The sequence below is a fragment of the Lampris incognitus genome, chromosome 12 (genome assembly GCF_029633865.1).
Source record: "Lampris incognitus isolate fLamInc1 chromosome 12, fLamInc1.hap2, whole genome shotgun sequence".
Classification (NCBI taxonomy): Eukaryota; Metazoa; Chordata; class Actinopteri; order Lampriformes; family Lampridae; genus Lampris; species Lampris incognitus.
In genome coordinates, this window is record NC_079222.1 from 1,454,693 (window position 1) to 1,471,536 (window position 16,844).

Below are 16,844 nucleotides of genomic sequence, written 5' to 3' on the forward strand. Positions count from 1 at the left end.
ATGTCCAGCACAATCCTGAACAGCAGCAAACTGTTAAAGATACAAGATCACTGATGCACTGCTATCACTAATTAGTGGCTGCAACGACCATCTTGCTGTTCATGACAACAGTCATGAATCAACCAGAATCAGAATCAGAATCAGAATACTTTATTCATCCCCAAGGGGAAATTCGTGATCAAATCTGCATCCTCAGAAAAAAAATCCTAAATGGTTCAAGAATTAATGAATATAAGAGCATAAAACGTGTATTGTCTTGTGCACCATCTCAATACTCTCCAAAACCCAATAAAATAATATGATCTCTTACAGAGCTAATTTTACCTCAATTCATTCTACTATTTACCCGGTTTGGGCACTCAAATTCACCCCCTGAGGGACCTTCAGATATCCATGCTGATGGAACATCTCTGTTCTAGACAATCTCTGGTGTTTCAGCTGGTAACTGAGGAACTGATTGAGGGACTGCTTCTCACCTGGCGCCAGGGTTGTTGACTGACTGGTTCTGCAGCAGCCGACGCTTCTCTTTGTCCAGTTCTGCCAGTATGGCCAAATTGGTCTTATTCTGGATGGCTGCACACACACACACACACACACACACACACACACAGACACACACACACACACACACACACACACACACACACACACACACACACAATCACACACACACACACATGATGTTACAATGTTACAATTTCATTTAGCATTTTTATCCAGTGACGTAGATCTGAGAGTTAATACAACAAAAGCAAGGACATAGTCAGGAGGCAACAAGGACATAGTCAGGAGGCAACAAGGACATAGTCAGGAGGCAACAAGGATCTAGTCAGGAGGCAATAAGGATCTAGTCAGGAGGCAATAAGGATCTAGTCAGGAGGCAATGAGGATCTAGTCAGGAGGCAACAATGATCTACTTAGGAGACAACAAGGATCTAGTCAGGAGACAACAAGGATCTAGTCAGGAGACAGTAAGGATATAGTCAGGAGGCAACAATGATCTAGTTAGTAGACAACAAAGATCTAGTCAGGAGGCAACAATGATCTACTTAGGAGACAACAAGGATCTAGTCAGGAGACAACAAGGATCTAGTCAGGAGGCAACAATGATCTAGTCAGGAGACAGTAAGGATATAGTCAGGAGGCAACAATGATCTAGTTAGTAGACAACAAAGATCTAGTCAGGAAACAACAAGGATCTAGTCAGAAGACATCAAGGATCTAGTCAGGAGGCAACACGAATCTATTCAGGAGACAACAAGCATCTAGTCAGGAAACAACAAGGATCTAGTCAGGAGACAACAAGGATCTAGCCAGGAGGCAACATGAATCTAGTCAGGAGACAACAGGCATCTAGTCAGGAGACAATAAGGATATAGTCAGGGGGCAACAAGGGTCTAGTCAGGAGCCAACAAGAAACTAGTCAGTAGACAACAAGAATCTAGTCAGGAGGCAACAAGGGTCTAGTCAGGAGCCAACAAGGATCTAGTCAGGAGCCAACAAGAATCTAGTCAGGAGACAACAAGAATCTAGTCAGGAGGCAACAAGGGTCTAGTCAAGAGCCAACAAGGATCTAGTCAGGAGACAATAAGGATGTAGTCAGGAGCCAACAAGAATCTAGTCAGCAGACAACAAGAATCTAGTCAGCAGACAACAAGGATCTAGTCAGGAGACAACAAGGATCTAGTCAGGAAGTGACCACACAAGTGCCAAAAAATTAGGTTCAAGTCCCATAGGACATAAGGTGTCAACAGGCAGGGCACAAAGGCAATGCACAGGAGCATGGAAGTCATTTTTTTCTTCTGAAAGATGGAGAGGACTCAGTGGAGTGTTCTTTAATGAATAAACACCTCATAAATCACAAAGTATTTACATACTTATAACATACAACATATACCTCACAAACCGCTACACACACACACACAAACACACACACACACACACACACACCAACCACCACCACCAAACCCTCGCCACAATCCGAATCCCATATGTACACGCTGTTCAGTTGTACATACGGTGACATAGATACTGATCACACCAACCATTACAAACATAGAGTCAAGCCCCCTCCCCGGCAAACCATACACCTCCTACACACCACACATGGTCACAACACACCATACTACACCTGCTACACACCACACATGGTCACAACACACCATACTACACCTGCTACACACCACACATGGTCACAACACACCATACTACACCTCCTACACACCACACATGGTCACAACACACCATACTACACCTGCTACACGCCACACATGGTCACAACACACCATACTACACCTCCTACACACCACACATGGTCACAACACACCATACTACACCTGCTACACACCACACATGGTCACAACACACCATACTACACCTCCTACACACCACACATGGTCACAACACACCATACTACACCTGCTACACGCCACACATGGTCACAACACACCATACTACACCTCCTACACGCCACACATGGTCACAACACACCATACTACACCTCCTACACGCCACACATGGTCACAACACACCATACTACACCTGCTACACACCACACATGGTCACAACACACCATACTACACCTGCTACACGCCACACATGGTCACAACACACCATACTACACCTGCTACACGCCACACATGGTCACAACACACCATACTACACATGCTACACGCCACACATGGTCACAACACACCATACTACACATGCTACACGCCACACATGGTCACAACACACCATACTACACCTGCTACACGCCACACATGGTCACAACACACCATACTACACCTCCTACACACCACACATGGTCACAACACACCATACTACACCTCCTACACACCACACATGGTCATAACACACCATACTACACCTCCTACACACCACACATGGTCACAACACACCATACTACACCTCCTACACACCACACATGGTCACAACACACCATACTACACCTGCTACACGCCACACATGGTCACAACACACCATACTACACATGCTACACACCACACATGGTCACAACACACCATACTACACCTCCTACACACCACACATGGTCATAACACACCATACTACACCTGCTACACGCCACACATGGTCACAACACACCATACTACACCTCCTACACGCCACACATGGTCACAACACACCATACTACACCTGCTACACGCCACACATGGTCACAACACACCATACTACACCTGCTACACACCACACATGGTCACAACACACCATACTACACCTGCTACACACCACACATGGTCACAACACACCATACTACACATGCTACACGCCACACATGGTCACAACACACCATACTACACCTGCTACACACCACACATGGTCACAACACACCATACTACACCTGCTACACACCACACATGGTCACAACACACCATACTACACCTGCTACACACCACACATGGTCACAACACACCATACTACACCTCCTACACACCACACATGGTCACAACACACCATACTACACATGCTACACGCCACACATGGTCACAACACACCATACTACACCTGCTACACGCCACACATGGTCACAACACACCATACTACACATGCTACACACCACACATGGTCACAACACACCATACTACACATGCTACACGCCACACATGGTCACAACACACCATACTACACATGCTACACGCCACACATGGTCACAACACACCATACTACACCTCCTACACACCACACATGGTCACAACACACCATACTACACCTGCTACACGCCACACATGGTCACAACACACCATACTACACATGCTACACGCCACACATGGTCACAACACACCATACTACACCTGCTACACACCACACATGGTCACAACACACCATACTACACCTCCTACACACCACACATGGTCACAACACACCATACTACACCTGCTACACGCCACACATGGTCACAACACACCATACTACACATGCTACACGCCACACATGGTCACAACACACCATACTACACCTCCTACACACCACACATGGTCACAACACACCATACTACACATGCTACATGCCACACCCTGCCACAACACACCATACTACACCTGCTACACACCACACATGGTCACAACACACCATACTACACATGCTACACGCCACACATGGTCACAACACACCATACTACACCTGCTACACACCACACATGGTCACAACACACCATACTACACATGCTACACACCACACATGGTCACAACACACCATACTACACCTGCTACACACCACACATGGTCACAACACACCATACTACACATGCTACACACCACACATGGTCACAACACACCATACTACACATGCTACACACCACACATGGTCACAACACACCATACTACACCTGCTACACACCACACATGGTCACAACACACCATACTACACATGCTACACGCCACACATGGTCACAACACACCATACTACACCTCCTACACACCACACATGGTCACAACACACCATACTACACATGCTACACGCCACACATGGTCACAACACACCATACTACACCTGCTACACACCACACATGGTCACAACACACCATACTACACCTGCTACACGCCACACATGGTCACAACACACCATACTACACCTGCTACACGCCACACATGGTCACAACACACCATACTACACCTGCTACACACCACACATGGTCACAACACACCATACTACACATGCTACACACCACACATGGTCACAACACACCATACTACACCTCCTACACACCACACATGGTCACAACACACCATACTACACCTGCTACACACCACACATGGTCACAACACACCATACTACACATGCTACACACCACACATGGTCACAACACACCATACTACACCTGCTACACACCACACATGGTCACAACACACAATACTACACCTGCTACACACCACACATGGTCACAACACACCATAGTACACCTGCTACACACCACACATGGTCACAACACACCATACTACACCTGCTACACACCACACATGGTCACAACACACCATAGTACACCTGCTACACGCCACACATGGTCACAAAACACCATAGTACACCTGCTACACACCACACATGGTCACAACACACCATACTACACCTGCTACACACCACACATGGTCACAACACACCATACTACACCTGCTACACACCACACATGGTCACAACACACCATACTACACATGCTACACGCCACACATGGTCACAACACACCATACTACACCTGCTACACGCCACACATGGTCACAACACACCATACTACACATGCTACACGCCACACATGGTCACAACACACCATACTACACCTGCTACACACCACACATGGTCACAACACACCATACTACACCTGCTACACACCACACATGGTCACAACACACCACACACCTCCTACACACCACACATGGTCACAACACACAATACTACACCTGCTACACACCACACATTGTCACAACACACCACACACCTCCTACACACCACACATGGTCACAACACACCATACACCTCCTACACACCACACAAGGTCACATCACACGGTATCATTCACCAGCTGCAATACCCACAATGCTACACCCACTCCCTCTCCCCCGCTCCTCCTTGTAAAGCCACACCCATTCCCTCCCTCTCCTCCTCTGACATGCATCACACCCTGCCACATCATATATACATCACACTCTACATATATCACACCCTGCCACAGCACACACAGTTAGTTCAGCATTTATGTTGGCAGGCTGTTAGTATGTTATGAAGACTATCGCACACTCACACACAAAACGTTGTTTGTCCAGCTTCACAAAGGCCTACACTTAAATTATAGTCCACAAAATGACCTGGTGGCGCTGATGCTGAGCGCAGCTGTTTCCAGCCATGAGTGTCTGCTGGCCTGTTAGCTTCCAGTTGTTGATACACATACCGGTGTGGATAACTTAGCTAACCTGTTAGCTTCCAGTTGTTGATACACATACCGGAGTGGCTAACTTAGCTAACCTGTTAGCTTCCAGTTGTTGATACACATACCGGAGTGGCTAACTTAGCTAACCTGTTAGCTTCCGTTGATGATACGCATACAGGAGTGGTTAACTTAGCTAACCCGTTAGCTTCCAGTTGTTGATACACATACCATAGTGGCTAACTTCGCTAACCTGTTAGCTTCCAGATGTTGATACACATACCGTAGTGGCTTACTTAGCTAACCTGTTAGCTTCCAGTTGTTGATACACATACCAGAGTGGCTAACTTAGCTAACCTGTTAGCTTCCAGTTGTTGATACACATACCAGAGTGGCTAACTTAGCTAACCTGTTAGCTTCCAGTTGTTGATACACATACCGGTGTGGTTAACTTAGCTAACCTGTTAGCTACCAGTTGTTGATATACATACCGGAGTGGTTAATTTAGCTAACCTGTTAGCTTCCAGTTGTTGATACACATACCGTAGTGGCTAACTTCGCTAACCTGTTAGCTTCCAGTTGTTGATACACGTACCATAGGCGCTAACTTCGCTAACCTGTTAGCTTCCAGTTCAGCATTTATGTTGGCAGGCTGTTAGTATGTTATGAAGACTATCGCACACTCACACACAAAACGTTGTTTGTCCAGCTTCACAAAGGCCTACACTTAAATTATAGTCCACAAAATGACCTGGTGGTGCTGATGCTGAGCGCAGCTGTTTCCAGCCATGAGTGTCTGCTGGCCTGTTAGCTTCCAGTTGTTGATACACATACCAGAGTGGCTAACTTAGCTAACCTGTTAGCTTCCAGTTGTTGATACACATACCGGAGTGGCTAACTTAGCTAACCTGTTAGCTTCCAGTTGTTGATACACATACCGGTGTGGTTAACTTAGCTAACCTGTTAGCTTCCAGTTGTTGATACACATACCGGTGTGGTTAACTTAGCTAACCTGTTAGCTTCCAGTTGTTGATACACATACCGGAGTGGCTAACTTAGCTAACCTGTTAGTGTCCAGTTGTTGATACACATACCGGAGTGGTTAACTTAGCTAACATGTTAGCTTCCAGACACGGCCATTTGTGTCTGTAGAGACGCACGACCAAGCAGGAGGTAACACGAGGAATCGAACCGCCAACCCCCGTGTTGGTAGGCAACGAAATAGACCGCTACGCTACCCGGGCTCCCATAACTAGCCATGTGGAACCAGGCTTGTGGACATATATGACGACACCCAGTGTGAAGTTGGTTGAATTTTTCTGTACTGGTTTGTTGAATCGCGTTGGTGTGTAGCCCCTAGATATCAGCTGTCTGCCTGCCTGCCTGCCTGTGTATCTATCTATCTATGTACTCACCTTGTCGTCGTGCGTCATATACAATGGGAGGTCCTGGTGGGCTAGGTGCCATGTCAGGTCCGGTTCGAAACCTCTTTTGTCCTGGTGGGCTAGATGCCATGCCAGGTCCGGGTCGAGACCTGTTATGTCCTGGTGGGCTAGATGCCATGCCAGGTCCGGGTCGAGACCTGTTATGTCCTGGTGGGCTAGATGCCATGTCAGGTCCGGGTCTAGACCTGTTATGTCCTGGTGGGCTAGATGCCATGTCAGGTCCGGGTCGAGACCTCTTTTGTCCTGGTGGGCTAGATGCCATGTCAGGTCCGGGTCGAGACCTCTTTTGTCCTGGTGGGCTAGATGCCATGTCAGGTCCGGGTCGAGACCTCTTACCGATGTTTGATGAAACAGACTGATTTTCAGACCAGCTAAGAAGGTAAAGAGTTTTCTTTTTCAGGCGAATAAATAAGATATAAAGATGAATGACATCAGTGGAGAGGCTCGTGTATAAAATGCCCGCTTGATAACTGCTTTAACGAGAGACAACGTTAGAAATAAGTAGCAAATATCCACTGCGATCACAACACGCCACGGCGCGCTCGCTCCGCGTCACCTGACAACCGGTCGCGCTTTACTTCCGGGTATTTATGCTTTCTTTTTTGTTTTTGTTTTTTAAATATTGGGTACATTTTTTTAACAATGTTAACATCAAAATATAAACTGTATAATCTAAAGTTTATGTTTGCACTCGTGTTTTGTTCCTCAAAGGTCTCACATGATTTTCGTTCGAGAGCCATCGTGATCTTCATCGTCTTCATCATCACGCTGTGCAGAACAGCGCCCCCTGCAACAAAACGTGACGTGTGTGTGTGTGTGTGTGTGTGTTTTCAGTCGGGGTCCGGCATATATAAAGTGCTGCCATGCCAAATACCGCCACAGGGTGGCATCTCCCTTTGCTTTATTGTGACGCACTAGAGTACAGCCGTTCTCAGTGCTGCGCCGCCGTCCACAAGACAAAGTCTCGCCATAACAGGTTGGTGCAGGTTATGATTTCTGTGTTTTACTGTTCATGTGGACACCTGGCATTGTATGGTCCATGTTGTGTCCGATGGAATAAAGTAGCAGGGCGGAAATCCCCATGCCGTTTTCTGTCGACTCTCAAAGCTAATCAGCTACCCCGGGGCTCTCGCTAACTAGCCACATGCTGCTAGCTCTCCCCTGGGGCTCTAGCTAACGAGCCACATGCTGCTAGCTCTCCCCTGGGGCTCTCGCTAACTAGCCACATGCTGCTAGCTCTCCCCTGGGGCTCTAGCTAACTAGCCATATGCTGCTAGCCCTCCCCTGGGGCTCTAGCTAACTAGCCACATGCTGCTAGCTCTCTCCATCTACACCAGTCCGAAGTTACAAATGGCCAGTGTTGGACAAGTTACTGAAAATTAGTAAGTAGTTACAGTTAATACTCCTCTCAAAAAGTAACTCAGTTATTGCATTATAAAAGTAATTAGTTACTACGGAAAGTAACTTTTACGTTACTTTTTTGTTTCAATATACTCTTATTAATGTACATATTGTAGTGTTGCTGTGGCACAGTGTGAGACAAGACAATGCTCAAATTTCATCTTATTGTAGCCATTATCGCTATAATGAAAAGTAAGTCATGGAACAATAAAACATAATAGGTATGTTTTGAAATTTTTTAATATTTTTGGCACATTTATTGTTGCCTCAACTCAAGCATTAGTGCACTCTTTCAGCAGTGTAAAATTAAATAACTACACTATTTCAGCAGTGTAAAATTACATAACTACACTCTTTCAGCAGTGTAAAATTACATAACTACACTCTTTCAGCAGTGTAAAATCAAATAACTACACTCTTTCAGCAATGTAACATTAAATAACTGCTCTCTTTCATCAGTGTAAAATTAAATAACTACACTCTTTCAGCAGTGTACAATTAAATAACTACACTATTTCAACAATGTAAAACTAAATAACTACACTCTTTCAGCAGTGTAAAATGAAATAACTACACTTTCAGCAATGTAGAATGAAATAACTACACTCTTTGAGGGTTGTAAAATGAAATAACTACACTCTTTCAGCAGTGTAAAATTAAATATTTCAGCAATGTAAAATTAAATAACTACACTCTTTCAGCAATGTAAAATTAAATAACTACACTCTTTTAGGGTTGTAAAATGAAATAACTACACTCTCAGCAGTGTGAAATTAAATAACTACACTCTTTCAACAATGTAAAATTAAATAACTACAGTCTTTCAACCAGGTAAAATTAAATAACTACACTCTTTCAGCAGTGTAAAATTAAATAACTACACTCTTCCAGCAGTGTAAATTTAAATAACTACACTATTTCAACAATGTAAAATTAAATAACTACAATATTTCAACAACGTAAAATTAAATAACTACACTCTTTCATCAATGTAACATTAAATAACTACACTCTTTCAGCAGTGTAAAATTAAATAACTACACTACTTCAACAATGTAAAATTAAATAACTACACTCTTTCAGCAGTGTAAAATTAAATAACTACTCTCTTTCAGCAGTGTAAAGTTAAATAACTACTCTCTTTCAACAATGTAAAATTAAATAACTACACTATTTCAACAATGTAAAATTAGATAACTACTCTCTTTCAGCAGTGTAAAATGAAATAACTACACTCTTTCAGCAGCGTAAAATTCAATAATTACACTCTTCCAGCAGTGTAAAATGAAATAACTACTCTGTTTCAACAATGTAAAATTAGATAACTACACTCTCTCAGCAGTGTAAAATTAAATAACTACACTACTTCAACAATGTAAAATTAAATAACTACACTCTTTCAGCAGTGTAAAGTTAAATAACTACTCTCTTTCAGCAGTGTAAAGTTAAATAACTGCTCTCTTTCAACAATGTAAAATTAAATAACTACACTATTTCAACAATGTAAAATTAGATAACTACTCTCTTTCAGCAGTGTAAAATGAAAAACTACACTCTTTCAGCAGCGTAAAATTCAATAATTACACTCTTCCAGCAGTGTAAAATGAAATAACTACTCTGTTTCAACAATGTAAAATTAAATAACTACACTATTTCAACAATGTAAAATTAGATAACTACACTCTCTCAGCAGTGTAAAATTAAATAACTACACTACTTCAACAATGTAAAATTAAATAACTACACTCTTTCAGCAGTGTAAAATTAAATAACTACTCTTTCAGCAGTGTAAAGTTAAATAACTACTCTCTTTCAACAATGTAAAATTAAATAACTACGCTATTTCAACAATGTAAAATTAGATAACTACTCTCTTTCAGCAGTGTAAAATGAAATAACTACACTCTTTCAGCAGCGTAAAATTCAATAATTACACTCTTCCAGCAGTGTAAAATGAAATAACTACTCTGTTTCAGCAGTGTAAAATTAAATAACTACTCTCTTTCAACAATGTAAAATTAAATAACTACACTATTTCAGCAGTGTAAAATTCAATAATTACACTCTTCCAGCAGTGTAAAATGAAATAACTACACTCTTTCAGCAGCGTAAAATTCAATAATTACACTCTTCCAGCAGTGTAAAATTCAATAACTACACTCTTTCAGCAGCGTAAAATTCAATAATTACACTCTTCCAGCAGTGTAAAATGAAATAACTACTCTGTTTCAGCAGTGTAAAATTAAATAACTACTCTCTTTCAACAATGTAAAATTAAATAACTACACTATTTCAACAATGTAAAATTAGATAACTACACTCTCTCAGCAGTGTAAAATTAAATAACTACACTCTCAGCAGTGTAAAATTAAATAACTACTCTCTTTCAGCAGTGTAAAGTTAAATAACTACTCTCTTTCAACAATGTAAAATTAAATAACTACACTATTTCAACAATGTAAAATTAGATAACTACTCTCTTTCAGCAGTGTAAAATGAAATAACTACACTCTTTCAGCAGCGTAAAATTCAATAATTACACTCTTCCAGCAGTGTAAAATGAAATAACTACTCTGTTTCAGCAGTGTAAAATTAAATAACTACTCTCTTTCAACAATGTACAATTAAATAACTACACTATTTCAGCAGTGTAAAATTCAATAATTACACTCTTCCAGCAGTGTAAAATGAAATAACTACACTCTTTCAGCAGCGTAAAATTCAATAATTACGCTCTTCCAGCAGTGTAAAATGAAATAACTACTCTGTTTCAGCAGTGTAAAATTAAATAACTGCTCTCTTTCAACAATGTAAAATTAAATAACTACACTATTTCAACAATGTAAAATTAGATAACTACACTCTCTCAGCAGTGTAAAATTAAATAACTACACTCTTTCAGCAGCGTAAAATTCAATAATTACACTCTTCCAGCAGTGTAAAATTCAATAACTACACTCTTTCAGCAGCGTAAAATTAAATAACTACTCTCTTTCAACAATGTAAAATTAAATAACTACACTCTCTCAGCAGTGTAAAATTAAATAACTACACTCTCTCAGCAGTGTAAAATTAAATAACTACACTCTTTCAGCAATGTAAAATGAAATAACTACACTCCTTCAGAGTTGTAAAATGAAATAACTACACTCTTTCAACAATGTAAAATTAAATAAATACACTCTTTCAGCAATGTAACGTTAAATAAGTACACTCTTTCAGCAGTGTAAAATTAAATAACTACACTCTTTCAACAACTTAAAATTGAATAACTACACTCTTTCAGCAGCGTAAAATTAAATAACTACACTCTTTCAGCAGTGTAAAATGAAAAAACTACACTTTCAGCAATGTAGAATGAAATAACTACACTCTTTCAGCAGTGTAAAATGAAGTAACTACACTCTTTCAGCAGTGTAAAATTAAATAACTACACTCTTTCAACAATGTAAAACGAAATAACTACACTCTTTCAGCAGTGTAAAATCAAATAACTACACTCTTTCAGCAATGTAACATTAAATAACTGCTCTCTTTCATCAGTGTAAAATTAAATAACTACACTCTTTCAGCAGTGTAAAATTAAATAACTACACTCTTTCAGTAGTGTAAAATGAAATAACTACACTCTTTCAGTGGTGTAAAATGAAATAACTACACTCTTTCAGCGATGTAACATTAGATAACTGCATTCTTTCAGGAAAGTAACATTAAATAACTACACTCTTTCAGCAGTGTAAAATGAAATAAATACACTCTTTCAGCAATGTAAAATTAAATAACTGCTCTCGTTCAGCAGTGTAAAATTAAATAACTACACTACTTCAACAATGTAATATTAAATAACTACTCTCGTTCAGCAGTGTAAAGTTAAATAACTACTCTCTTTCAACAATGTCAAATTAAATAACTACACTATTTCAACAATGTAAAATTAGATAACTACTCTCTTTCAGCAGTGTAAAATTAAATAACTACACTACTTCAAAAATGTAAAATTAGATAACTACACTCTCTCAGCAGTGTAAAATTAAATAACTACACTCTTTCAGCAATGTAAAATGAAATAACTACACTCCTTCAGAGTTGTAAAATGAAATAACTAAACTCTTTCAACAATGTAAAATTAAATAAATACACTCTTTCAGCAATGTAACGTTAAATAAGTACACTCTTTCAGCAGTGTAAAATTAAATAACTACACTCTTTCAACAACTTAAAATTGAATAACTACACTCTTTCAGCAGCGTAAAATTAAATAACCACTCTTCCAGCAGTGTAAAATTAAATAACTACACTATTTCAACAATGTAAAATTAAATAACTACAGTCTTTCAACAGTGAAAAATTAAATAACTACACTCTTTCAGCAGTGTAAAATTAAATAACTACATTCTTTCAGCAGTGTACAATTAAATAACTGCACTATTTCAACAATGTAAAATTAGATAACTACACTCTTTCAGCAGTGTAAAATGAAATAACTACACTCTTTCAGCAGTGTAAAATTAAATAATTGCAATATTTCAACAATGTAAAGTTAAATAACTACACTCTTTCAGCAGTGTAAAATTAAATAATTACTCTCTTTCAGCAGTGTAACCCAGCCACTGAGGATGCACAAGCCAGTGCATCTTTAGTGCCGGTCCCAAGCCCGGACAAATGGGGAGGGTTGCGTCAGGAAGGGCATCCGGCGTAAAATCTTTGCCAAATCAAATATGCGGTTCATAAATAAGACTTACATACCGGATCGGTCGAGGCCCGGGTTACCAACGACCGCCACCGGTACTGTTAACCAGCAGGGTGTCGGTGGAAACTATGCTACTGTTGGGCGAAGGAGAAGGAGAGGAGGAAAGCATGTCCAGAGGCAGCTAGAGAGGAGGAAGGGTAGGCATGTGGAGGTGAGAGTTGGAACTTTGAATGTTGGCACTATGACTGGTAAAGGGAGAGAGCTGGCTGACATGATGGAAAGAAGAAAGGTAGGCATACTGTGTGTGCAAGAGACCAGGTGGAAGGGGAGTAAGGCCAGGAGTATCGGAGGTGGGTTCAAACTCTTCTACCATGGTGTGAATGGGAGGAGAAATGGGGTAGGGGTAATTCTGAAGGAAGAGTATGTCAAGAGCGTGCTGGAGGTGAAGAGAGTGTCAGACAGAGTGATGAGTATGAAGCTGGAAATTGAAGGTTTATTGCTGAATGTTATCAGCGCATATGCCCCGCAAGTTGGGTGTGAGATGGATGAAAAAGAAGAATTCTGGAATGAGTTGGACGACATGGTGGAGAGGGTACCCAAGGAGGAGAGAGTGGTGATTGGAGCGGACTTCAATGGACATGTTGGTGAAGGGAACAGAGGTGATGAGGAGGTGATGGGAAAGTATGGAGTCAAGAAGAGAAACGTGGAAGGACAGATGGTGGTCGATTTTGCGAAAAGGATGGAAATGGCTGTGGTGAATACATATTTCAAGAAGAGGGAGGAACACAGGGTGACGTACAAGAGTGGAGGAAAGTGCACACAGGTGGACTATATCTTATGTAGAAGGCACCATCTAAAAGGGATTGGAGACTGCAAGGTGGTGACAGGGGAGAGCGTAGCCAGGCAGCATCGGATGGTGGTCTGTAGGATGACTTTGGAGACCAAGAAGAGGAAGCGAGTGAAGACACAGCCGAAGATCAAATGGTGGAAGTTGAAGAAGGAAGACTGTTGTGTGGAGTTCAGGCAGGAGTTAAGACAGGCACTGGGTGGTAGTGAAGAGTTGCCAGATGGCTGGACAACCACTGCAGAAATAGTGAGGGAGACAGCTAGGAAGGTACTTGGTGTGTCATCAGGACAGAGGAAGGAAGACAAGGAGACTTGGTGGTGGAATGAGGAAGTACAGCAAATTATACAGAGGAAGAGGTTGGCAAAGAAGAAGTGGGATAGTCAGAGAGATGAAGAAAGTAGACAGGAGTACAAGGAGATGCAGCGTAAAGCAAAGAGAGAGGTGGCAAAGGCAAAGGAAAAGGCGTATGGTGCGTTGTATGACAGATTAGACACTAAGGAAGGAGAAAAGGACTTGTACCGATTGGCTAGACAGAGGGACCAAGCTGCAAAGGATGTGCAGCAAGTTAGGGCGATCAAGGATAGAGATGGAAATGTGCTGACAAGCGAGGAGAGTGTGCTAAGAAGGTGGAAGGAATACTTTGAGGGGCTGATGAATGAAGAAAATGAGAGAGAGAGAAGGTTGGATGATGTAGGGATAGTGAATCAGGAAGTTCAGCGGATTAGCAAGGAGGAAGTGAGGGCAGCTATGAAGAGGATGAAGAGTGGAAAGGCAGTTGGTCCTGATGACATACCTGTGGAGGCATGGAGATGTTTAGGAGAGATGGCAGTGGAGTTTCTAACTAGATTGTTTAACACAATCCTGGAAAGTGAGAGGATGCCTGAGGAGTGGAGAAGAAGCATACTGGTACCGATTTTCAAGAACAAGGGCGATGTGCAGAACTGTAACAACTACAGAGGTATAAAGTTGATCAGCCACAGCATGAAGATTTGGGAAAGAGTAATAGAAGCTAGGTTAAGAGGAGAGGTGACGATCAGCGAGCAGCAGTATGGTTTCATGCCACGAAAGAGCACCACAGATGCGATGTTTGCTTTGAGAATGTTGATGGAGAAGTATAGAGAAGGCCAGAAAGAGTTGCATTGTGTCTTTGTAGATTTAGAGAAAGCTTATGACAGAGTGCCGAGAGAGGAGGTGTGGTATTGTATGAGGAAGTCAGGAGTTGCAGAGAAGTATGTAGGAGTGTGACAATGGTGAGGTGTGCGGTTGGAATGACGGATGGGTTCAAGGTGGAGGTGGGATTACATCAAGGATCGGCTCTTAGCCCTTTCTTGTTTGCAATGGTGATGGACAGGTTGACGGACAAGATCAGGCAGGAGTCTCCATGGACGATGATGTTCGCGGATGACATTGTGATCTGTAGTGAGAGTAGGGTGCAGGTGGAGGAGAGCCTGGAGAGGTGGAGGTATGCACTAGAGAGAAGAGGAATGAAAGTCAGTAGGAGCAAGACGGAATACCTATGCGTGAATGAGAGAGAGGACAGTGGAATGGTCAGGATGCAAGGAGTGGAGGTGACAAAGGCATCTGAGTTTAAATACTTGGGGTCAACTGTCCAAAGTAACGGGGAGTGCAGTAGAGAGGTGAAAAAGAGAGTGCAGGCAGGTTGGAGTGGGTGGAGAAGTGTGTCAAGAGTGATTTGCGACAGAAGGGTACCAGCAAGAGTTAAAGGGAAAGTTTACAAGATGGTTGTGAGACCAGCTATGTTATATGGTTTGGAGACAGTGGCACTGACGAAAAGACAGGAGGCGGAGCTGGAGGTGGCAGAGTTGAAGATGCTAAGATTTTCACTGGGAGTAACGAAGAAGGACAGGATTAGGAAAAATTATATTAGAGGGACCGCTCAGGTTGGACGGTTTGGAGACAAAGCAAGAGAGGCAAGATTGAGATGGCTTGGACATGTGTGGAGGAGAGATGCTGAGTATATTGGGAGAAGGATGCTGAATATGGAGCTGCCAGGGAAGAGGAGAAGAGGAAGGCCAAAGAGGAGGTTTATGGATGTGGTGAGGGAGGACATGCAGGTGGCTGGTGTGACAGAGGAAGACGCAGAAGACAGGAAGAAATGGAAACGGATGATCCGCTGTGGCGCCCCCTAACGGGAGCAGCCGAAAGTAGTAGTAGACTCTCTTTCAGCAGTGTAAAGTTAAATAACTACACTCTTTCAGCAGTGTAAAATTAAATAACTACACTCTTTCAGCAATGTAAAATTAAATAACTACACTCCTTCAGAGTTGTAAAATGAAATTACTACACTCTTTCAACAATGTAAAATGAAATAACTACACTCTTTCAGCAATGTAACGTTAAATAAGTACACTCTTTCAGCAGGGTAAAATTAAATAACTACACTCTCTCAACAGCGTAAAATTAAATAACTGCAGTCTTTCAACAGTGAAAAATTAAATAACTACACTCTTTCAGCAGTGTAAAATCAAATAACTACACTCTTTCAGCAGTGTACAATTAAATAACTACACTATTTCAACAATGTAAAACTAAATAACTACACTCTTTCAGCAGTGTAAAATGAAATAA

General features: G+C 41.8%; 1 protein-coding gene across 1 annotated transcript in view; it reads right to left on the reverse strand.

Annotated features, from left to right (window-relative positions):
* The window catches only part of LOC130122158 (SOSS complex subunit C-like), a 32,081-nt gene extending 24,694 nt beyond the window's left edge, over positions 1–7,387 (reverse strand). The window contains exons 1-2 of the mRNA XM_056291200.1: positions 7,365–7,387; positions 477–575 (exon numbers count right to left, since the gene is read on the reverse strand). Of these exons, the coding sequence (XP_056147175.1) occupies positions 477–575; positions 7,365–7,387 (122 nt within the window). The remainder of the gene's footprint in view (positions 1–476; positions 576–7,364) is intronic.
* Positions 7,388–16,844: the final 9,457 nt, after the last annotated feature.